Source organism: Taudactylus pleione, unplaced genomic scaffold (genome assembly GCF_031769625.1).
Source record: "Taudactylus pleione unplaced genomic scaffold, aTauple2 ptg000156l, whole genome shotgun sequence".
Taxonomy (NCBI): Eukaryota; Metazoa; Chordata; class Amphibia; order Anura; family Myobatrachidae; genus Taudactylus; species Taudactylus pleione.
Genome location: NW_028284558.1, coordinates 7,205,047 through 7,230,010, shown reverse-complemented (window position 1 = coordinate 7,230,010; position 24,964 = coordinate 7,205,047). Strand labels below are relative to the sequence as shown.

At 42.6% G+C, this 24,964-nt stretch overlaps 1 protein-coding gene across 3 annotated transcripts in view; it reads left to right on the top strand.

Annotated features, from left to right (window-relative positions):
- COBLL1 (cordon-bleu WH2 repeat protein like 1) overlaps window positions 1-20,126 on the top strand; it is a 166,103-nt gene extending 145,977 nt beyond the window's left edge. For all 3 annotated transcript variants that reach the window (XM_088474830.1, XM_088474829.1, XM_088474831.1), the window contains 5 exons: window positions 1,162-1,432; window positions 2,517-2,581; window positions 9,496-11,273; window positions 14,966-15,121; window positions 19,227-20,126. In XM_088474830.1, coding sequence (XP_088330956.1) covers window positions 1,162-1,432; window positions 2,517-2,581; window positions 9,496-11,273; window positions 14,966-15,121; window positions 19,227-19,313 — 2,357 coding nt within the window. In that variant the 3' untranslated portion in view covers window positions 19,314-20,126. The remainder of the gene's footprint in view (window positions 1-1,161; window positions 1,433-2,516; window positions 2,582-9,495; window positions 11,274-14,965; window positions 15,122-19,226) is intronic.
- Window positions 20,127-24,964: the final 4,838 nt, after the last annotated feature.

The following is a 24,964-nucleotide window of genomic DNA, read 5'->3' as shown; positions in this document are numbered from 1 at the left end:
GCAGGCCCCTCTGTAGTATGGCCCCCCCAGTAGTATTGCCTCCCCCAGTAGCAGACCCCCCCCAGTAGTGCAGACCCCCCCCAGTAGTATAGCCCCCCCAGTAGCAGGCCCCTCTGTAGTATGGCCCCCCCAGTAGTATAGCCCCCCCCAGTAGCAGACCCCCCCAGTAGTGCAGACCCCCCCCCCCCCAGTAGCGCCCCCGGACCTTTGACAAGTAAAAAAATAAAACTTACCTGTATCCCCGCTCCCCGCGCCGTCCGCTCTGTCACACGCTGAGGAGGGAGCCGGAAGACGGAGCTCATGTGTGAGCTCCAGCCGGCTCCCTCCGTGCAGCAGCCAATGAGAGTCTGTGTGACTCTCATTGGCTGCTGTAACAAACACACAGCTGCCGCTGGCGGCTGTGTGTCTGTGTCTGTGTAGGGCAGAGCGCTATCACTGCGCTCTGCCCTACACGCGAGGAGACCTGATGTCGGATTCTCTAGTGAGAATCCGACATCAGGCGGCCGCCGTTCGGCCCCGAACGGGGATCCGAGTCAGGCGGTGAACACCCGAACAGGGTTCGGGTGGACTCGGATCCCCAATGTTCGGAGCGGTTCGGATTCCACAGAATCCGAACCGCTCATCTCTAGTTTATGCATATACATTGTATAACTTAAGCTGGGTACACACTGAACAGATATATCTGCAGATGATGGTCATTCATACACACTGAACGACCATCCTCTGTCTCTGGCCGCAGGTCCCGCTGGCCAGGGGGCGTGTCCATCCCTCCTCCCCACGGCCTCTGCTGCAAGTGTTGTACACACTGCCCGATGGACAGATATATCTGCCATCGGCTGTGCAACAGAGCGATGCGTTATGTCTGTGAAAGACGTCGATCAGACATATCGCTGGTACACACTGGCCGATGGGCTCCTTATATATTGGCTGATCAATTGATCGGCCAATATATCTGTCAGTGTGTACCCAGCTTTAGGAATTTTACAGTTACCAAAGATAATGCTTACCTAGTTCTTCTAATGCTGAACTTATTGACATTGATTATAAACATCAAGGTAAATCAATCCTAAGCTGTATACATTGATGGATCAAGACTCCCAATGCTTAGCGAGACCATTGTCAAAATGAATACTGAAATCATTATATATTATCTGTTTGCAGTTGATGTAATATATGAACCAGAGCTGCAGGAAATTGAGAAGAAGGATGAGTTAAATTTTCCTCCCAAGGTCGAAGCCGATTCTACTTCTAAAGAAGAAGTTAATGGTTCTACCAAGGAAGAAACCAGTTTATCTTCCACTGAAGAACATTCAGATGCAAATACTGTAGTCGCCCATAATAGTGTGGCTTCTGAAACACACATTTCTGTGCTTTCTGATGCAGAAAATACAGTAAAGATTTCAGAAGACGAGATAATAATTACAGATGGCACGTAAGTATCCTATAATAAAGTCAGATTTATTTTTTTTATTATCTTTAACATTTTACTTTGTTATTTTTGGTTCTGTGGATAAATCAGCAACTCCTATGGAGGGATAGAACACTTCTGTAATTTACACAGTATCTGTTAATTGATAGTGTTTCCCATGCCAAACATAAAATATTCATTTGCATAAAGATTCGTAACACACAGAAGCTTGAGTTGTTTGGTATAGCAGTTGTATAACCACAACCTGTTGATTGATGCCTTTAGCGCCTAAGCTTTAGACTGAAATCTCAAGTATAGCAAAGAGCTTTTCTGAAACCGTCATTACAACTGGAATCAGTATGATTATGCGGCCGGTGGTTCAAATCCCAACAGCGGCAGCCTGGCAGGGGTGAAAATCCAGATCGTCCAAAGGTAAGTATTTACTAATCCTATTCTACCCCCTAACCCTAACCCTATGTCTGTGAACCCTTAGGGGTGCCTAACCCTAACCTCCCCCCAAGTGCCTAACCCTAATCCGCCCCTTCCCCACCACCTAAACCTAAATCCCCTGGGGGGGTGCCTAACCCGAACCTCCCCCCGGGGGTGCCTAACCCTAACTGCCCCCTTCCCCTAGCCTAACCATAACCTCCCGGGGGGTGCCTAACCCTAAGTCCCCCCCGGGAGCCCCTAACCTAACCCTATCCCCGTCCAACCCCCGCACGTGGCTTTCCGCGCCTGGCTTGCCTGCGGTCAGTAAACCAGGTGTCGGGCTCCCAGCGTAGGTAAAATGACAGGCGTCGGGATTTCGACGCCTGTCATTAGACCTCTGCCGGGATTAGACAGTAGGGAGACAGGCGGTCGAGATTACTGCTACCCATTACAACTACATGAGGAAAGGAGGAAAGTATGCAGGTGGGGGCTTCAAAAATGTATTTTATTGACCATATAGTTATCCTTTTAAAGATTGCTGACACATGTCCATTAGTGCTTCATTGGTTAAAATTGGTATCCCAAAAAAAGAAAAAAAAAATGTTTACTTAAAAATGCATGGAAAATTAATTATATGATTTTAAGTCACAAAATGGACTTCAACCACTGTGTCTTGCAGGCCAGATCATTTCCTAAAATATGAAACTATACCTGAAAGTACAACACTGGACTATTCCCTGGATGGTGAGTACAGAATGCATCGTAGACTGTATATAGAGGCAAAGTCCAGTTATAAATAAAAATGTTTTGCTGTAGGGCATTGGTTCTTCAAGTGTCCTCAATTAACAAATGTTGATGTTCTCCATCACTAATCAGAACTTCTGCTATTGTTGGGAAGTCTGAAAACATGCCCTGTTGGACAGGTAAAGTGACTCCTGCATAGACTATGTGCACTTTGAGATTATACTCCTACTAATTTTCCCAAAGCAATTATCTACGTATGTATGGCTGTATCTCTTCAGCTTGTTTTGCTATGAAGACCTAGATCGTTTTCTCTGCAAAATGTGTTAGCGTATGCTGTCACTTGGCCCAAGTGCTGGACTGACATTAAATGCTGCTTGTTCTATTTGTGCTCTAGCTAGCGCCTGAAGAAGTGTCTGTGTCTGCTAGTCATTCTGTTGCTTGGCTCTTGGGCAAGGCAGTCAGATCACAGCATGGAGCTCATTCTGAGCTGGACGCTGTGGCGACAGCGTTAGCGTCGTTTGCCGTAGCCGCGTCTGCAACTTTATGTCAATGCTAGTATCAGCCCTTCTTCTGGTGCACAAGTGTGCGTCTGAATGTGCAAGGGCTGGGACACCCACTTTGAGCAGCTGCATTTGCAACCATCAGAAGTCCCATCTCTGCCAGAGTATGGCCCCCTAATGGACCTGATTCAGGCCGGGATGTACTAAAGGAAAAATGCAGTACAATAACAGTTTTCGGGGTTTTTACTGCATTTTCATATGTCTAAGCCCCGGCCGCCCAATTTTCGATGCAGAGGGTTACGCCAGGTTTTTCTGGCATTACACTATAGAAGCGTTTGGGCTTCTTACTGCTCCCCGACACTTCGCCGCCCTGCAGTCGCCCAGCACCTCTCACTGCCAGCCCTCCTGCGGGCTCCTTCTGGTTCCCCTGCCTCCTTCTCCTCCTATTCTTCCGGATGCGGGGAGGAGGAGCCCGTGACTTCCTGACGAGGTCACCAGCAGGAAGTTCCCAGGGCTAGTAGGGGGAGGAGACCTGCGGAGACCCCCTCATCCGGCGGTGGCAGCTTCGCAAAGGGCAGCTCTTAGCGCAAGAGCTGTCCTTTGCAATACTAATCGCATATGTTAGTACATATGCGATTAGTAATTTTGCGGTGACTGGCGGGATGTACACTACAAGGTTAGCACATCCCGGCCTCAGAGATGTATGCAAATCTGATAGTTTGCTTACATCTCCAATGGTTACTGGTGCATGTGCCAATCAGTGCCCCCTAAGCCACAGCATGACTGACATGCTGCGGCTATTTGAGGGCGGGTTCAACGATGAGGACCATTTAACAAATAAGGGAGTGTCGCACCGGTAGGCGTGCTGAGGCCAGGCTCTGCAGAGGAGTTCTGTTAGCCATTGTGAGTAAGCTTACTCTTACCTAGATGGCCCGATGGCTGCTGGAAGGTGATCCGATGCTGCATCTTAGGCATTGTGGGCGTCTTTTACCTTCAGACGCCTCCTGCTGTATTAGCATATTTTTGCATCGCCGCTATGTCCAAAGATATAGCAGTGATGCATAGTGCGTACAACTCTGAATCAGGCCCAATGTACGCAAATTAAATGTCTTACTCCTGGAAACCCCCATAACCCATTCATTTAACCACTTACCAGCCACCACCCAGGAACGCCCAGTGTATGTTATAGTCAGTGCGGCTTAATAGGTCCTGCAACTTTGTGCAGACACCATGGAACCGCACGCACCATAGACCACGTTCCGTGACTAAAAATCGCCAAGTTACATGAGCATTACATCCAACTCAGAATGAGCCCCTATGTGTGGTCACCTTACAGACCACGTGAAATAATTTTATTTTCCAGGGTACACCTACAACACAAAGGTATTTCACAGGACTGTTTAATTGGTTAATATATGATGCATTTTTTTTAAAAAAGGATAAAAACATATAATTAGAAGAGAATATAATTATTTCTGGGACTGAGCATTTTCATTCCAGCTGGTAGCTCTGCAGTAGGACCTCACTGTTGCTCCCATGCAGTCCTTGACGTAAGGACATCTGAGCTCTCAGTTTGGGTTTAGACTCTGCTGGAGCATCAGTTTCTCATGAACAATCTGATTCCTGTATTCTTTGGCTGGTTTCCAGGTAGCAGTAGGCTTTGTGTCCCTCTCTGGGATGTGGTATCTGCAACATTTGAAGCCTCTTCATTTCAGAGTTTCTGGAAAATGTAAGCACTTTTATAGAAGTTGTCTTTGGTTTTTGTTAGAATTACTTTAGTATCTACCGCAAACCTACAACATAAACGTTTTAGTTTTTGAGTAAGCTTGCTATGCTCTATAGCTTTTTTTTAAGTGTTGATATGTGTAGAACCACTAGATGATCCTCTGCAGCATAGATGATTTCAGAAGATGAGTTTCCAATCTTGTGTGATGCAGTGACCTACACGCTCATGTATTATCTTAGTGAGAACAAGGCTGCACAAGAATGGAGCAGTGTCATGATGTGCCATGAAAAATGCATGTAAGCAGGAAGCCACAGACTGAGAAGTTAGATTGTGGATGGACCAGGGTCAACATAACACAGTGGGATGGGGGATGCAAGGCTAATTTTAAGGATCTATTTAATTGGCGATTAGGATGGTTTTCTGTCCCTAATATATACAGGGCTCTATTCATGTAAAACATGGACTGGCAACCGAAAACTATCACTTGATGCAATATATACTAGTGTTTTTGTAGCCATTCATGTAAACCTGTCCGACGTCGTCCTCCGGTAAATGGCCCCTGCGCGATCATAGGAAGCAGTGCGAAGACAGACATATCGGGAGTCATATATGTGTTCTTCCCACTTTACATCATACTTGCCAACTCTCCCTCATTGTCAGGGAGACTCCCTGAAATAGTATCAATCTCCCTGTCTCCCTGAAGAGTCCGACAATCTCCCTGATTGTACCTTGCCCCCATTATGAAGTTGTAATAGTAAAAAAACAGAGATATATACATTCAATTGGGATCATTAGTATAATTTCCCTGCATTGGTTATAAGGCACAATGATCCCTATGGCTACAGACATTTTCTGAAAAGTATTTGTTTGTTTTCATCAACAAATAGATCTTATTTAACTGCTTTTGGGCTCGTTCTCATTTGGATGTAAGGCAATTTTATGGCATGCCTCTCAGATGTAGCAGTACAGTCCACTTTACCGCACGCTCATAAGGTGCTGCTTTCACAATCTCCCTGAAAAGTTTTTTCCAAAGTAGGTAAGTATGCTCTACATGCACTGGCATCTGAGACCTGCATATCGCGTCAGACCTACTGTAGAAGGCGCTGGTCTAAAGGGGGCGGAGCAAGCGCTGGGTGGTGAGCAGAGAACAGGTAAGTATTCAGCTTCCCTGCTCTTTTCGTTTGGCAATACAGTATACGTCATCCTGAGATGACGAATCTGTACGCAGCAGAGGTAGAGAAAGCTGAGCTTTACGTTCTTCTGTGAATCACTCTCCCGATACTACTGTATCCAGCCACGGAGCGGGAGCACCGCTGGAGAAGTCATGAACTTTCTCCACGGTAACCCACTTCATGAATAGAAGGAAGCAGTGAAAAGTCCCGTTTTCAGTTCAAGAGAGCTTTTCTCTACTACATGAATGGACCCCAAAACCTCTAGTTGTTGCTATTTATCAATAAAATATCGTAGGAGCAGTTAAATGTTACTCAGCAGCCTAGCAACGGTGAAAACAGCAATACATGTGCTTTTATAACTGCATCGGCCTATCCTGGATCCTCCATGTACAGTATGTTCCCCCTTGAACAAGCCCTAACGTATGCCTCCAGTAACACTTCTTAACAAAATAAATGCAGTATTATAAAAAAATATTTAAAAATATATAGTAAAAAAAATAATTTGGTAGCCATCAGAATAGAATACAATGATTTATCTAAATAACCAAATAAAGCAGATTTTTATCATTTCGTACTTTAATTGCCAACCGGCGCCTGCACATGCACAGAGGCACTCTCATTGTTTTTGGGGTTTTTTTTGCGAAAAAGTGAGACTTGTGCTGTGATGTTTCGCAAAAGCTCTGTCCCTGCTTGAGAATGTTGAGACAATCTCATTATAATTTCTAAATTCGCAATGCGAAACTAATACACATTTGAAAAGAGGATTGTAGTATATAAAGGCATTATAAAGCTTCCCTGATCTATGAAGAATATAAAAAAGGGTTTTGTAGTAAGACCTGGCGCAGATACTGTCCCTTTTTGTTAGTGTACAAATTCTTGTGGATCAAAATTTAGCAGATTAGGCAATAAAATAATAATTGGAATTTGTTAAAATACATAAGTGCCAGGGATGTTCAAGCAGTGCGGCCGCTCGTGGGCGCCACCCCACAGGGGGACCATTGACCGGCTATGACCGCCAGTTGTAGGACCTGGCTCCGGCCAGGCTTAAGCTCTGCCATTCCAGTGATGTAGGAGGGAGTCAACGAGAGGGCTGGATAGGGGAGAGAGGCAGTAACATGGCTAGCTACACCTCCGCAATGGGGCGTAGCTACATGGCGAACACAATCGCCTTCCCGGCGTCCAAAAGTAGGAGGTGCCGCTGCCATTATGCTGAGACCATAGGCCCCCGCTCCTTCTGTTGTTCTACTTGTATAAGATGGTGCACACAGGGGTTACAGAAAAAAGAGGAACTGCCCTAATTAGTTTTTTATCAGCATATCCACAACAGTTTTCCCTAGAGTCAGATAAAAATAAAGATAAAGGATGTGGTGTCACTGTCCTTCTTATGCAATATCTGATAGACAGTATCATAATACTTCTACAAGAACCGTCCACAGGGCAGGCACAGCCTCACACCACTGCCAGCTAGCTGTCAGAGCCCAGACTCTGGAGGAGGACACCAAGGAGCGCAGCTTCACTCCCTCAGCAGCGTACCTTCCAGAATGCTGGATGGAGCCTGACGGGCTTGTTGACATCACACGGAGTGACGACATTGCGCCCTTTATCCTGGAAGGTCGGAACTTGCTGTATATGAGGGGCCGCGGGAGGGGCGCTTTTGTTGTCACCCCCTCGCACCCCCCCGACGTAGGTATCCTAACCCTGCCGGAATGTTGGCGTTGGGATTCTGACCGCCGGGATTCCGAGTGCCGGCATCCTGTACCAAGCTCATGTGTGTGCTGTATAATATAGATGGCTAGAGAACTATTGTTATGTTGGTCATTACTGTAGTGCCATAGAGAATTGTTTTTTTCTTTCTCCAAATATATTGAGAATTACTGTCCCTATCTCTGCAGTTTATAAACACAATTTGTTTATATAATTTTAAATTGGAATTATAATATTATTTTTTAATATGCTGTGGATTTGAACATTTAATTACACTTTTGGCATGAACAAGCAAATAGCATAACCTCTTTTACATACACAACACTTTTGGCAAACTTGTCCTGTCTTATTGTCCCTTATGACTGCAGAATGATGCATTGATAAGCGAGGCCATCTCAGCAGGCAGCTGCCTCTATGCAGATCAGTGCATGAGATAGCAGAGGAAAAGTTGTTGCATTTAGTTAAGTTTAGCAAACAATGATTCCATAATATCCTTTGAATAATGGCCAAAATCAGCCATTGGACTTGGTACAGAAATACTGTAGGTTACAGCACCTTGGCATAGCTGCTCAAGGAGCCACATTCGTCCTGCCCAAAACATCTTTTACAATAGGCCACTCTGGACTAAAGCATATATACACGGCATTGATTTATACTTTCATGCCAGTTGGGACACTGTTGATATTAAAAATGAAGTCTGAATATTTAATCTTTAGTAAATGTCCTCTTTACTGCTACCTACGGGTATGTTTACAAAGCTGTGGCTTTTGCATGCTGCCTCTGTCGGCTGGTTTGACCTCAGACTTTAAAGCAGCATTAATAATGAGTGTAACCCTGGATTGCACCCTTCCAATTTTTACAGAACATAAGACCAGGGCCGAAACTAGGATTTTTGTCACCCTGGGCAAGGCCATAATTGTCGCTCCCCGACAAAATACAACATAGAGGACGAAAAGGGTGTGTGGTTTTGTGACACAGTAATGCTCCTTATAATACATTATGCCACACATTAATGACCATTATAACAACTTATGTCAGAGTAATGCCCCTTACAACACATTATGCAACACGGTAATACCCCTTTACAACACATTCTGCCACAGCAATGCCCCTTATACATTAAGCCACAGTAAGGCCCCGTTTACAATATCCCACAATAAGGCCCTTACACATTATGCCACAGTAAGGCCCCCTTTACATTATGCCACAGTAAGGCCCCCTTTACATTATGCCACAGTAAGGCCCCATCTCCCTTCTCTTACCTATCAGGACCCTGCGGTGGGTGAGCTCGGGTTGGCGCGGGACAGGGCTGCCACTCACTGAGGAACTGCCAGTAATGCCATCTTTGTAATGTGTCCTGAAGAGTGCACCCAGAGTCAGTAAACTGCTGTTATTATTCGCCGCCATCAAATGGACAAGACTCAAACCAAAAACAATAAGCCGCTAAACTGCCCAACAGAGCTTAAATAAATCACAAACCCAAACCTTAATACACAAATAAGATGACAAAAAATACCACTCACCAACTCTTAAGGCTTAAACAGACAGTGCACACACAATAAAGGGGCTCCGTTTACCCTAGCCTCAGGGTTTAACTATCCTAAGGCTTAATTCAGTCTTCCGTCTCTATTGACCACAATTTCGTTTTTAAAATATTTATTTTACCTTTTGAAAAATAGTCATATACTGTATGTGTCTATATTAATAAGGCCAGCTGCACTGAAACAACAATGTATTCATTTAAGCGAATCTAGAGAAATCCTTGCATGCTGTATATTTTAGAGTAATAAACTTATTTTGTTTCTCCATAAGGCGAAAGTGAAATTAGCACCACAACCAAAGAACTGGAGAACCATGAAATACTTGAAAATAGAGCGGTTTTTACGGAACAGGCATCCCAAACCCTGCATTGTGAGCAGGCCAATGAAACTACAAATCTTGTTTTCCAAAAGGAAAGCCACATTACTCAGACTGAAACAGAAGTCAATTTGAAGCTAGCCAGCACAGAAAAGGGAAAAACTCAGGATTCAGCGGTTCAAACTGTAAATTTTGACAGTGATGTTGAGATCATTGTTGAAAAGGAATTTTCAAATTATCAGGGTAATTCTTATTCCACATCTGTGAGCAGCACTGACAATGTCCAGCATGAACTTAATGGACACGCAAGTCAGCAGACTCAAGTCTATGAGCAGAAGACTGTGCTAACAGGAAATGAACAAAATAAATCGGAATTTGTCGCCAGTCTCAGGGAAGGTGTGCATGACCAAACTGTTATCGTTCAGGAGAACATTGTTGAAGGTCCACAATCAAAAACATTCCAGTTATATAGGCAACATTCCGAACCCAGGCCTAAGCCTTCCAATGAACTCACAAGAGACTATCTGCCCAAGATTGGAATGACTACTTACAAAATTGTACCACAGAGATTGTATGATGTAGAGTCTGAAAGTTCACGGGATGCACAGAATTATGTATATTCAAGTGTGAGCGAACAGGAGAGAAGTCATACTGTTAAAAATAGCAATATCGCATCGTCTCTTAGTTCGATCAGTGAAATAAGCGAACTTTCAACAGTAGTGAAAAATGGGAATCACCTCCCACAAGGGGCAAGTGTCAACCCACTCGATACGGTTTCTAAAAATGTTGCTGACCCAAGTCAGAAAGTCCATCTTGCATTAGCAAGAAGCTTATCGTCTGCTCCCATCTTAAAAACTGATAATGCAGCAGTTCCGGAGATCAAAACAAAACCAAATCCTACAAGCCCTGTCAAAGGTCCAAGTTCTTTCTACTTACAGATGCAGAGGAGAGCTTCTAGCATGTACGTGACTTCTGCTGTTGCCAAATCAAAACCTTCAACTATCGCCACAAACAGTACTGTGAAATTTAAAGACCTAGGTAATGAAGTTTCACAGATAACTATTAAAACACTTCCGTCTAGATATAATGTGCTAAATTTTTCTTCTAGCTTAGAGGAAAATAAACAGGAAGACGCATCAATTTTACTGGAAAGACCTGTTGAGAATAAAGATGGTGGAATAATCTCGGAAGCTCGAAACCACATTAGTAGTTCGCGGTCTTACGGTACAAGAGAGCCTAGACAAAGTGAGGTGCCAATTGAGGTACCTCCTCATAAAGTTTCTGTAGAATACAAGAGGCATGTGTCATTTGAAGAGAAAAAGCAAAATGTTGACCACGTTCCATCTATGGAAGGGAAACTTTACGAAGCAATGAATGTGTCATCTGACATCTCCCCTGCTGAGAATCAGTCTCATGATGTGCAACATGAATATCGGCCAGAAACCGTGAGATCTTTGAGTTCTCCGACTGGTCAGTCTGCTCCATTAAGCTTGCAGAAGTTAAGAACTTTTGCCACTCCAAGACCATTTTTAAGTGCAAATCCTACTCCCTTTACTCCTGCTGTTACATCAGCAGTTAAACGGTCTCAGTCATTCACATCTGGTACCTCACCTATCAAGCTGCCAATAAATGTGGATGCTCCCATTGGGTGGTCTCCAGTAACTTCTCCAAGTGAGTCCAAGAATGATTATCCACTCTTCACAGTACATTCACAGGAGCAGACAAAAAATCAGGTAATAAGTTCAGCATTGGTAAAACTGTGTCAGTGTTTTGTTTTGTTTTTTCAAAAAACTTTGATTGCTACAGTCTCCTTCCTTAATAGCAGATTGTAGGAACATTATTGCATATAGAATTATTATTTTCCTTGAAGTGGATGCCTATCCGTGTGCTTACAGACGTGTCCACATACATTCGTGCTCCACAAGTCGCGTTACACATAATGCGTGAGTGCCGTGTGACTCTGTAGCACCGAGCGTCTTTTCGTGCATCTTTTTACCTTCAGATGAATCATATTTGCACAGCGATGGGAATAGAACGCACAAGCAGCTTCTGTGCGTCTTTTTACCTTCAGATGCATCTTATTAGCACAAGCTGCTTCTGTTGATTAAAATGATATGCGGAATGCCTATGTTCTGTGTGCGACGATGTATCTGCATGCAGAATGGTACGTTACAGTGTTGCATATAATTTTAATCAGCAGAAGCTGCTTGTGCGTTCTATTTGCACTGCTGTGCGAGTAAGACTCATCTGAAGGACAAAAGTCGCATGAAAAGACACTCTGCGCTACCGAGTCAAGCTACGGCATGGCGCGACTAGAAGGGATGTTCAAAGTGCAAGGAGGCTAGATGTATGTGGACACATCTGCATTTCTTGATGTGATTGACTTTTGAGGAGCAGTGCTTAGGCCCAGCATGGTGGAGTGCCCTAACCGTGCCCTCCCCCAAATTTTGCAATTGGGTGTGGTGATGCTATGTTCTGTCCCTGCAAAGCAGTATTACTGTTTCTGCCACTCCAAATTAAGTCCAACTCCATCTCAATGTTTTCAATAGCGTAGACAAGCTCAGGATTCCACTTCTAGTAATATATTTTTGCTAAAAGAATATAGAATAAATGAAGTGCAGTATTGCTGGTGTGCAAATTATAATGTCCGGGAGGGTGATCTAGTACTATTGCATACAGCATACATGGTACTATTGCATACAGCATACATGGTACTATTACATACAGCATACATGGTACTATTACATACAGCATACATGGTACTATTATATACAGCATACATAGTACTATTACATACAGCATACATGGTACTATTACATACAGCATACATAGTACTATTGCATACAGCATACATGGTACTATTACATACAGCATACATGGTACTATTGCATACAGCATACATGGTACTATTGCATACAGCATACATAGTACTATTGCATACAGCATACATGGTACTATTGCATACAGCATACATATTGCCATGTATGCTGTATGTAATAGTACTATGTACGCTGTATGTAATAGTACTATGTATGCTGTATGTAATAGTACTATGTACGCTGTATGTAATAGTACTATGTATGCTGTATGTAATAGTACCATGTATGCTGTATGTAATAGTACTATTACATACAGCATACATGGTACTATTACATACAGCATGTAAGTTTGAAAATGGCACTGAGCGCAAACCAGTGACTCTAATAATGTGACAAAGCAGAAACTTTTCACCTGAGTTCTAAAATCTTTTTATTCATCATGTGAACTTAGATTCTGTTGCATCTCCACAGTACCGTATATGTGTTTTAGACTTTTGATACTATGTCCACTCGTATTATGTTATCTTAGTGACGACAGTGCTTCATATGACATGGGTATTCATGTGATGAGCTAATTGGAGTAACGTGGGATGCCACAGACTGAGCGTTACCTAGTATAAGGAGCAGTGTCTGCAGCAAGGCCGAGGTGGCAGCATGTTCATTGCCCAGACGGCACCCTGGAGAGGGGCAGCCCCACCATCCTTTTTCAGCTTGGGGGTGCCCCCGAACTTATCCTACATCACGCAGTGGTCCTCCTATTGTTGTATGATGTCATGATATTATGGGGATGTGGGTGCTAGCCCAGGGCACAGAGACCCTTTGGATACAGCGCTGATGAAATTCATACATATAATTTGTTGTTCACTTTCTTCATCACCTATTCGCATGCATGTAACTGGTTGGTGATAGAGTACCTGTAGCCAGAGAACCAGAAGAGAATCGGTAGTCATATTAAGGCATGTGAAGCTCCTGTCAGACTGCAGGAAGACAATGGAGTCAAATGGAGCTCTTTATTAAGCTAAATCTTGTTTTCATTTTCCCCAATATCCTCAATATCCACTCCCTTTTTTGAAAACCCTGGGTTCTTTAATTGCCAAATATGGCCAGTTCCTCTCAAATTAAAAATATTTCTCTTATTACCTTGGGAATCCCACCATCCATCCCCTAGTAGAGCAGGTAATAGTCTGGTCATTCAGATGAAACTTACCCCTGCAGAGGCATCGGCTCTCATGCTATGAGCATGGAAAGTTAAACTATAAACCGCACTAATCAGGGTGGTTGTCTGGAATTTGATTGGATAAGCTGTGGCAAGTACTTCCTGATACTCATTACTCCCATGTGTTTTCTACTTACTACTGTTTGTCTCCAGTCACATAATGAAAGCTTAAACTTCAAATGTGGACCCAAAAGTCCATTGCCTAACCCTGCAATATACATGTAGTAATGGTATACTGTATGTTATTAACTAAGTGTATATGTTGTATGTGCGCGTTAAAAGTAACTGTTATTAAAATGTGACGCGCATTTAAAACAAATTCTCTCACTCTCTACCCCCATCGGTTTTACAGTTTGATGTTATACAAAGAACTATGCCCATCCTTACCTATATCTAGTGATCACTTCTGCTCCAGGGGAGGTTTCTGTCCTTCCGGAGCTTACCTTAGGACACCTGCGTTAGGGTTTTACAGGTGTACCGCTTTCAGTCAAACTCCCCACCTGCCACTGTCCATGGAGCGTGTACCGCGCCAGCAGGGTAATGCTGTGTTGTCATATACTGTCATCGTGGAAAGAGCAGCATATGGACTTCCCTATCCCTAGCAGGGTTATATGCCCTGTAAAGCCTGGCACAAACAAAAAAATTCAGTGAGAGTTACAGAAACTCTTGTATCACATACTATACAAATGGCATTATAGAGTTAAGTTTCCAAGTTTTGAAATGATGAGCCTTATTAGTATTTCATGGTATACTATTAGCATAGAGATGTGTGCGGACCCCTATGTTTTGGTTCTAATATATCATCATGTTTTGGTTTTGGCAAAACCACAATCAAGTGTTTTGGTTTGGTTTTGTAATTCTTAAAAATCAATGAAAATCTATAAAATTTTTTGGATAAAACAGCTATTTTAGTCCTGTTTACATACAATCCAAAACCTGAGTTTGGTTTTGAAATCCGAGTTCCGAACTGACTACAGAACCTAACCGGGACAGGTTCGACCCTGAACCCCAAAGTGATTCCGAACTAGGACTCTATTCGACTCGGAACCTCTAAGTTAGGTGAGTTCGTATTTCAGGAAAACTAAACCACACCTCTTCTTTAGCATATGACAGTACTTTAGCATGATATCCTATATAGTGTTGTGGCAGGGACAGTCGGGGAGAACATTTGTCCAGTCATTTAGAAATTGTGCAGTCTCCCCTGGTATTTCACATCGCAGTAAGCTACATAGGTAAGGATGGCTGCACAGTTAACTTATGAAACTGTAAAGACTGAGAAGGCAGCTCTACCAAACATTAGGATAATACGAATGCTTGGCTTTTAATAAAATGTGCTATTAATCTGTTTAACCCCCCTGAATGTTGTTACAGAAAGAATTTTGTTTTGTAGACACTAACCTCTGAACTAAAATACAGAGTGCATAGTCCTCCTCCTGTTCCTGAAAAAAAGACCACAGTATCTTCTCAAAGCTCTGATCCAGAGGAGCTCCGCCAGAGTATCATGGCTGCCATTCGCTCGGGAGAAGCGGCTGCCAACCTGAAAAGGGTGAGTGTGTCCTAAATACTTTCCTGGACACATTGAGAGTGATCATATAGTACACAAAATGAATCTGCCAGGAATGACAGATGAACATAGAAGTTTTACATTTTTAAGCATTTAAAGGTGGTGTCTAAGGAACTGAAGCTAAATGACCTGTAACTGTTGCTGCAATGATCTTGCAAACTGAGGGCCTGATTCAGAGCCAGACACTCTGACAGAGCGCTCGCTCTGAATCAGGGCCGGCCTTCTGTTTTTTTTTAGAGCGGCCTCCTGGCCGCTCACATAGCTGTGGGTGACCACCCACAGCTATAGCGAGCGGCCAGGAAGATGGTCGCGATGGTCAAGACCATCGCGACCTTCGGGCTTGCGACGAAACCCTTGTGGTAGGGTTATGTTGCCGCAAGCCCTAGAGTGCTTTTGGCTCTATCAGAGCCGAAGGCACTCCCACTGACATCACTTTTGATGTCAGTGGGGCCGGCCCCAGACGGTAGGCGAACGCCATGGGAACGCCTCCGTCTGTGCAGCCACGCCCCCGGCCCACCCACCAAAGGGGGCGTGCTGTCACTCAACATCGACAGCACGCCCTCTTTGGTACGTGACCCGGAGCGACTGCCCGTCGCTATCCGGGTCTCGCGCATGCGCACGACGGAGCCGGCTCCGTCGTGCACATGCGCACTGGGCCACCATCGACCCGCTTGCGAGCGGGTCTGAATCAGGCCCCGAGTGTGACCGAAGAACTGCGGATAAATTAAGAAGCCTGTGCGGGTTTCTGGCGAGTCTGTCCGATGTTTTAAAAGGCGCAATCATTTACTGTAAAAGGCAAAACCAACCAACCACATACACACCTTCCACGGAAGCATTCACAGGACTTAATATAAAGAAGATACATACTTAATTACTCCAATCCCACATTTCAGGTTTTACTCCGTTATCTCCCCATTGGATTGGCATGATTAAGGACTCCCTGTCATCTTTACATTGTCTCGTGAGTGCCATGTGGATGGCTGTATGTCATGTGCAGTGGGAGCTGGGACATTTGCCACAAGTATAGCGGGATGGGGATACACCAGTGCCCATCAGAGTGTCGTCCTCATGTTCTGCTTTGTATATGTGTGTATATATATACACTCATGCGGTAAAAGTCATGTGACAGCAGTATGTAATGGTAGGTGGTGCCGCCAGTACTGTGACATCTCGGAAATTCCCAGCCCTGTATCAGTTGCAATCTGACATCATGTGAGTGAGTTTGATCACCGGCCAGGCTGCTCATGGCAAGGTGACGTGAATTATCAGAGTTCGAACTGGGCATGATAGCGGCTGCCCGACGGATGGAACATTACGTTTCCGAAGTTGTGCGGACCTTCGACATTCCTCAATCTACAGTCGTGTGTACCAGGAATGCATCATGGAAGGCATTACCACCCACTGTGGACAGCGCATTGCCGACCACAAGTGCTTAATGATCGTGACCAGCGGTACCTGGCCAGAATTGTCTGTGGTAACAGACAAGCGACACTGGCTCAAATCACATCCACATTCAATGAAGGAGATGCCAGATGCATATCCAGCATGTCAGTGCAGTTTTCTTTAGCTTCCATGTGATATGGCAGCAAAAGACCCACCATTGTGCCCTCTGTTAACACTATGACACCGGATACAGCGCCTCACCTGGGCTCGTGATGTCGCTAATTGGACCAGAGGTCTGGCAACGTGGTGTGGTCTGATGAGTCATGGTTCCAGTTGTTCCAGGCTGATGGTACGGTTTGGGTGTGGTGCAGACCCCATGAGGCCATGGACCCCAGTTGTCAATAAGGCACTGTGCAGACTGGTGGTTCCATAATGCTGTGGGATGTATTCACGTGGCATGGGTTGGGTCTGCTGGTCCGCCTGAACACATCATTGGTATCTGCTACATTGCATTGCTTGATGACAATTTGCAGCCCTTCATGGATTTCATGCACCCCCACAACATTGGCATATTGCAGCAGGATAATGCCAAGTTGTCTAGAATTGGTATGAGGAGCATTCTGGGGAGTTCAAATGAATGGTGCGGCAACCACGTTCGCCTCCAATTGAGCATTTATAGAACGTGGTGGAGAGGTCCATTCACACCCAAGATCCTATCCATACAAATATCGGGGAGCTGTGGGAAACTATCCAGATGCCATCTCCCTAGACATCTTCCGTTCACTTGTGGAATCAATGCCACATCGAGTTGCTGCACTTCGCCAGGCTAGAGGAGGTCCTACACAATGCGAGGCATCTATCCCATGACTTTTGGCACTTTGGTATATATGTATATATAAATATTTCAGAAGGCACAAGGTAAAGATTCTTGTGTACTGTGAAAACTATTTTAATTTTTATTTGTTCTTATTTTCCATTTATAATGCTCAGAATAAGTAGTCTAATTTAAATTAATTTATTCCAGTATGCTCCAAAATTATCTATAAAGCAAGAAAAACAAACTGCTTTGAAGATCATGTATAAATTGAGTGAAACACATCCCGTTACTGGATGAAAAGTTAATATAACAATCAACAACATCCCAACATTTCTTTTTCTAAAACAACCACGATTGGGACATATTACTTGTCAACCAGTTCCCTGCACCTTGCCTGTAGCGGGTTAATACTGCAGTTAGCTGTTATCTCTCAGGAAGTCACAGGAACATGTGACCAATTAGGCAGCATAAACCTGTCTCAGATTGATAAATAGCCCCCACTGTTTTTTATACCTTAGATTAAAATTAGTTCACTTTGGTCTGGCGTTACCTTCCACTAATGTCAAGCCCAGTGTTCTGCAGGTCTTGTGAGCAGAGAAGTATTTAAATGTCACACATAATCCTCAGTGCTTTTTAATTAAATATGAACTTTACATTACCTATGCTTGATGGAATTTGACTTTTCACATTTCTGGACCATATTTTTTTTTAATGCTTGTTTACTGACGCAACATATTGAGCAGGTGAACAGTACGGTTTGTAGAGTTATGCACTCATTCCGTCTCTTAGCATGAGAGTTTCTTGTGCAATTATATAACAAACCTGGTAACTCATAACACTAAATTGAACTAAAGTTCTTGGTAAAAATGTAATTATTGACCATTAATTTTAAATGTGTGTGTATATATATATATATATATATTTAACCAATTAGCCCCGAAGTCCGCCTGACCCCGGCACTTATTGGAGCTTTTTTTTCGGGACCTGATACATCCCGAAAAATAATCCACAATAAGGGACATTTTTTTTCACCCCTGAATTGATCCTGTGTGTTTTCAGGAGATATAGCCTATTATTTCGGATGAAATAATAGGATAGGGTGAAAAAAAACATTGGCGAAAAATCCCCCTTTTCTGCCAATCGCGCCTAATTGGATACCCCCCTAAGACTTGATATACAGAAAAGGCTATTTGTGATAGCAATTAGTTTTGTTTTTTTTCATCTTCAACACTTTAGAGAATTAAGTAAATTTCTGATTGTTTTCTATAGGTTAAAACAACTTTTTTTTTTTTTTATCTATTTTCCTTTTGCTTATTTTAAAAAAAAATTCATTAACTGGTATTTTAGGCTGTTTATTCAAATTTAGCATCTGTGTTTTTATAAATTACTTCTATATTATAAATTTAGGTTTTATAATGAAAATTTTACATATAATTATATTGTAAAGAAGGCTGATGGTGTTATGTCTAGATCCATTTTTAACCTTGCTGTCTATTTCAGTAATATTGCTAGGGGCATATCATATCTAGCACAAATAACACTGTCAAAAACTCTACAATCCATATAGATATATATGTATGTATAAATATGGGAACCTTAAAGTAGTACTGTGAAAGGAGTTACAGAAAATAACCAAATTAAAGTTGCCTCAGGCTGTTTAAGATGCCACTAGGAGATGACTCCAAAGCCCTTTGCGTTAATAAAATTGCTTTAGAAAAATGGAGCAATTTTGATTCTTATATTTAATGAATCTCATTGGGTATCTTGACAGAAACACATTTTTCCTCTTTTGAAAATATTTCATATTCATTGCTATAATATTGTTTGCTGATAAAAAATACTTTTTTACAAATGTACAGTATCTTATTATTTTTTCTTTTGTTCCAGATCACTATGCGCTCAAATACTATTGCTATTAATGGTAGACCTAGAATCGGACACCCAGTGTTCTCAGAATCACTACCCGAAGTCTAGAGATTGTGCCAAAAATCAAGCATTTTCAGATGACATCCGCTACATATACCAAGTTATTAGTTATACTGTATGTATATGTGTTGTAAGTTAATTTAAAGTATCTATTAATATATTAAAATAGTATGCAATATATTACGGTATCTTTCATAGGAAAGATTCAGAAAAAAATCTTTTTGTAAGTATCTTTAAGCAAACATGTTACCAGATCCTCTAGCGTTTTTTTTTTCTTCCTTTACCGCTTAATGCTGAATAAAAAATACAGTGCACTTTGTAGCAAGCAAAATAATAACATCAGAGCATCATAGACAGGCTTACTTTAAGTATGTGGCCTGCCATTTTCTATAATCATAGATTTTTTTTGTTCTGACTGGTTATCAAAATTTAAATATAAACAAAACAAAGAGATTGTTCTATATTTTCTGTTATTTGTAAATTTAAATGCTGCAACATTTTCTTTGTCTCTGAACATGATGTAATAATTCTTTAAATAATTTTGGTTACTTTAATTTACTGTATATAACTGCCATTATTGCCTCAATGTTACAAAGATAATTTAAATAAATCTGCTACAAGCAGCATTCACCTGAGTTCTAATTAAAATGTTACTGTACCTGTTACGTGACCTTAAATCTACTTTTTCTCTTTTTCATGTGTATTGTTATTTTCTGACAGATGTAAAGACAATCGTAAGCTTTAAAAAATGTTTACTACTTTTATATTACCTTCAAGACTATCTGCATAGACAAATTAACACTGTATCCTCCACTTTATAACTGAATTTCTTCCACTGCCAAATAAAAGGTTTTAGTTCTACATATTAATTAGAGGTTCTTTCTTTCTAAGCTTTATATAGGAGTGTCTAGTATTCACAATGTGTAGACAACAGATTGGTTAAAATCTTTTTCTTTTTTTTTCCTATTTAATTTTTAATCATGGTGTCTATTCATTATTATGTGCACGTGTTGCTTTCTTGACATGTTTGAGTGTTAACTATTATTTCTCTACACTAATTAACAAAGATTTTACCAACTTTTCTGTTTGGACTCCAGTTACTAGTAGACAAAAAAAATATGAAAGCACCAAAGTTATAATCCTTTTTGGGGGAGCATCTAAACTATAAGCTGCTATTCTTGATCCTGTACAGATCCTGGACAACATAATGCCAGTTTAAAAAAAGACTGGACAGGAGCCAGGGTAGTCCTGTGATGTTGTCCACCCATCTTCTCCTACTAACTTGGGCCAAATGTTACAGCCCCTGATTTGCAGAGCCGGCTATTACATTTGGCCCTTGGTAGGCCTGTGTGTGAGTGCAGGAGCAAGAAGAACTGCAACATGCACCCACAATAAATTGGGGAACCTGCCTGAACATCTCACTCCAGACAAGTAACCATTTTGGACATTGGGTATTGGTCTCAAAACTGAATTTTCAGCTTTGGCTAAAATGATCAAGTGTGATTAATAAATGTGGCCAGACTGTTTATATGAAGTGACTTGATTTTTATATACTGAATAAACAGATTGCAATGTTCCTGTTTCTCAACTTTTTGGTAAAGAACCTTTTACACAATTTATACGTGTATAGATAAGTTATGATAGGGAGCATTTACTTTTGATTAACTTATTTAGCAATCTGGGAGATCCAGAGTACAAAAACAGCTTAAAAGCAAACAAAGCCTCCTGAATGGCATACAGTAACAGCTCCTTCATTACTATACCAGGAGGTAGATTTACTAAAACTTAGAAAAGAAAAAAAGAAAAGTGGACTTTTTTTTTACCATAGCAACCAAAGAGCCTAGATATCACAGTTCTGCAATGTACTAGATAAATGGTAGCTGGAATTTGATTGGTTGCCATGGGCGGCACTTCCAGTTGTTTTTATAAATTTAATCTACCCCCAGATCTTAACTTTTAACAAGAAGACATGGGATTCAAGCCAATGCCTTAAAGAAGGGTTTGCAATAATTAAGTTTAGTGGCTAAATGGTAAAACACAGAAAAGTTTACCTGAATGTTGCTGCTCTACATATTGGGGCAGGGCCAGCTCCAGGGTTCTGAGCACCCTGTGCCGGCTCTTGAGAGAGTGCCCTAACCGCGCTACCGCATTTGGGGGCGTGGCCTAATTACCATAGGCCATGCTCCTGTGTGACGTTATTTGGAGGCGTGCCCGCATGGCACGCCTCCAAATAACGTCAGGCTGGGGGTAAAGCCCAGCACTCCGTCACTGGCTGGGCTTCCCCCAGCCCTCTCCCGTCAGTGAATGGTTGCCGCGCGGTCCGGCACCGCCACACAGCTGCCGCGGTGGGGGTCCCCAGCCTCCCGATTTGACCACCCATGGGCCCCTTTGGCCCGCGGGTGGAATGAACAGCGGGACAGTACTGTCCTGCTGAAATCGGGATGCTGGGGAGGAGTGCCGCCCTCTATGGGTGGTGCCCCTGTGCGACCGCACTGGTCGACCAACCCTAGAGCCGGCCCTGTATTGGGGCTATATTCACCTAGCATTTTATTTACTTTATGTTGATCTAAAACCGGCATGGTCTTTGTGTCTTGTCTGTACTGCTATAATTATATGTGGCGTTCTGTAAACATAGGTTTGTTTGGAAAGCATATGATACAACCACCTTGGGAACATTGGTTTTGTGGCAGATACAGTAGCAGCAATTAGCAATACTTCTACACTTATACACATTTAAATAATTTTAGAAGAAATAACACTGCTGACAGTGGTCGAAGGAGATATTTTGAATTTAGTTTGGAAAATGTAAGTGAATGGAATTTGATAATTTTGAAGTCGAAGCATGGAAGAAGTGGTGGTATGGCATGCCACTGTATACTGGCACACTTCAACCACTGCCTGTCAGTTTGTGACAAACTCCGGAGTCTGCTATGGGCACAGCAGCAAGCTGCCGCCATGTGCTGTTCAGCTGCCCTTGTCCACTCCCCGCATTTTAACAAACTAATGATGATAATTTTGGGGTTTAAAAATTATCTAAAGGATCTACCTATGGCAACCCTATCAAATAAACCAGTGATTCTCAAACTCGGTCCTCAGGACCCGACACAGTTCACATTTTCCAGGTCACCTAGCAGGTGCACAGGTATTGTCATTACTCACTGACTCATTTTAAAAGATCCACAGGTGGAGCTAATTATTTCCTTTGTCATTCTGTGAGGAGACCTGGAAAACATGCACTGTTTGGGGTCCTGAGGACCGAGTTTGAGAACCTGTGAAATGCACAAACATTGGGCTTCTCCTTTAAGTAGCATTCAGTCAAAAAGGAGACCGGAGAACTGGTGTCACACTGCTGTGTTTGTTCTTTTCGGTTGAGAGAGGGGGAGAGGCAGGGATTAATAGTATTTTCATAAACTAAAGTCACTTGAGCTGTTAAAATGGTAAAATATGACCACTATAACAACAATGGTTTGTTTTTGATATGACATTCAGTCAAGAATGAACACAGACTGTAGTAGACGATAATCATTTTATTTATATATATATATATATATATATATATATATATATATATATATATAATTAAAACTTTTTTTTTTTAAATGTTTTATTGAAGCAAGAAATGTCAGTACATTGAAAGAATTTGTACAATAAATTCACAGTGAAATTTTTGTTCTTCTCTTGTCATTACTTTCTCAAACTTTCGAGAAAGACTAGTAACAATGTTATATATTTTAAAGGAAAACTATGGCAGCAGTCCACAGATATCACTACTCAGGAAAGGCAATATCATCAGTTATTTTCTCTCATTGCAATTTAATGGAAATTAGACCATAGGTTCTCAAACTCTGTCCTCATGACCCCAAACAGTTCATGTTTTCCAGGTCTCCTCACAGAATCACAAATGAAATAATTAGCTCCACCTGTGGATCTTTTAAAATGCCAGCGAGTAATGATTACATCTGCACCTGCTGGGTGACCTGGAAAACTTAAGGTGCCCACACACACAACGATGTCCTCACGATACGATTTTATGGCCAATTTCCTCATGAACTTTCACGGGAGCTCCCTTACTGTCGGGATCACGATTTGGAGTTAAAATGTCCAATCTGACTAAAGATCCATCTTGCAGCCAATGTATTGTATCCCAGATTGGCTAATCTGCCCTACAGCATGGCAGATCAGAAGATGCGATGTACGACGAGCGGGGACGCACATCGGCATCGTGCTCGTGAGTATAAACTCACGATTTGTACTTTTTTTACCCGATTCGTTGTCACGATTCGTTGAAATCGGCCAAATCGTGTAAAATATCGCTATGTGTGTGAGGACATTTAAACTGTGGGGTCCCGAGGACCGATTTTGAGAATTACTGATTTAGGTTGTTCAGTGAACTTTTCTCCAATGACTACATCATGTCTACGACGTGTGGTAATGTTTTTGATATGAGAACAGGAAAGAGATGTACACAAGCATACAGTAGGCAAGGGTATACTGTATCATGCAATCTATAGGCCAGTGGTTCTCATACTCAGTCCTCAGGACCCAACACAGTTCACATTTTCCAGGTCGCCTAACAAGTGCACAGGTGTATTCAATGCTCACTGACACATTTTAAAAGATCCACAGGTGGAACTAATTATTTCACTTGTGATTCTGTGAGGAGACTTAGAAAACATGCACTGTTTGGGGCCCTGAGGACCGAGTTTGAGAATTTGTGCTCTAGACCAGTGGTTCTCAAACTCGGTCCTCAGGACCCCACACACAGGGCCGGATTAAGGGGGGGGCACTGGGGGCATGTACCCCAGGGCCCCCCTCTCGGAGAGGGCCCCCTGCCACCCACCACTGATCAGACTGGTTCCCGCGATCCACAGCGCAGGCGCAGCCAGTGCTGTAGCAGCCGCTGTCTAAGACATCAATAAGAGTCCCCGCCGGCGCCGCAGAGAAGTGCTAGGTTGCCGGGCCGGCGGTGGACCAATGAGATGACAAGTTGCACCCTCCGGCTCTCAGTGACTACATGGCGCGCAGGCTGCAGGGAAGAAGCCGGGACATTGAAGGAGGGGGCGGGCGCCGGGCACGCCACACACACAGCCACATATGGAGACAGAGAGGGTGGAACATGCCGCGGTGAAGCTGAGGGCGGCTGTGGCTGAGGCATTGTGTCACAGCATCATAAAAGAAAAAAGTAAGACAGGTTTGACATTTTTTTTCTTTCTTACTACATAAAATTTAACTAATGAAAGGCACTGGGTCCTATAGCTTTGCATGTGTATGTGTGTGTACATTTGTGTGTGTGTGTATGTATATATATATATATATATATATATATATATATACACACACACACAGTATACAATATATCTAGTTAGAGGTGTTATGCTTGTACTTTAACACAATAATTGGAGATGGGGTTGTGTGTCCCTATGGCCAATCCCTATTTTATTTTACCCCCTGGACGAAATAGTCTGAGATATCTGCCTGGATTATACAGGTTTTTTGAGCGTTTATCCCTGCTTCTGTACCGAGATTGTGTATTTATCGTGTTGCATAGCAACTCTCTTTTGAAGCGCCCATTGGTTAACACACACTGGTCACATGCGCAGGGGTTTGCGTGCCGAGAGTGGAACGCATCGCTGTTCAGCACGCAACAACCGCACTGTGTTATACAATGCCTATGATGCGACAAAAGTGACTTGGCTTCA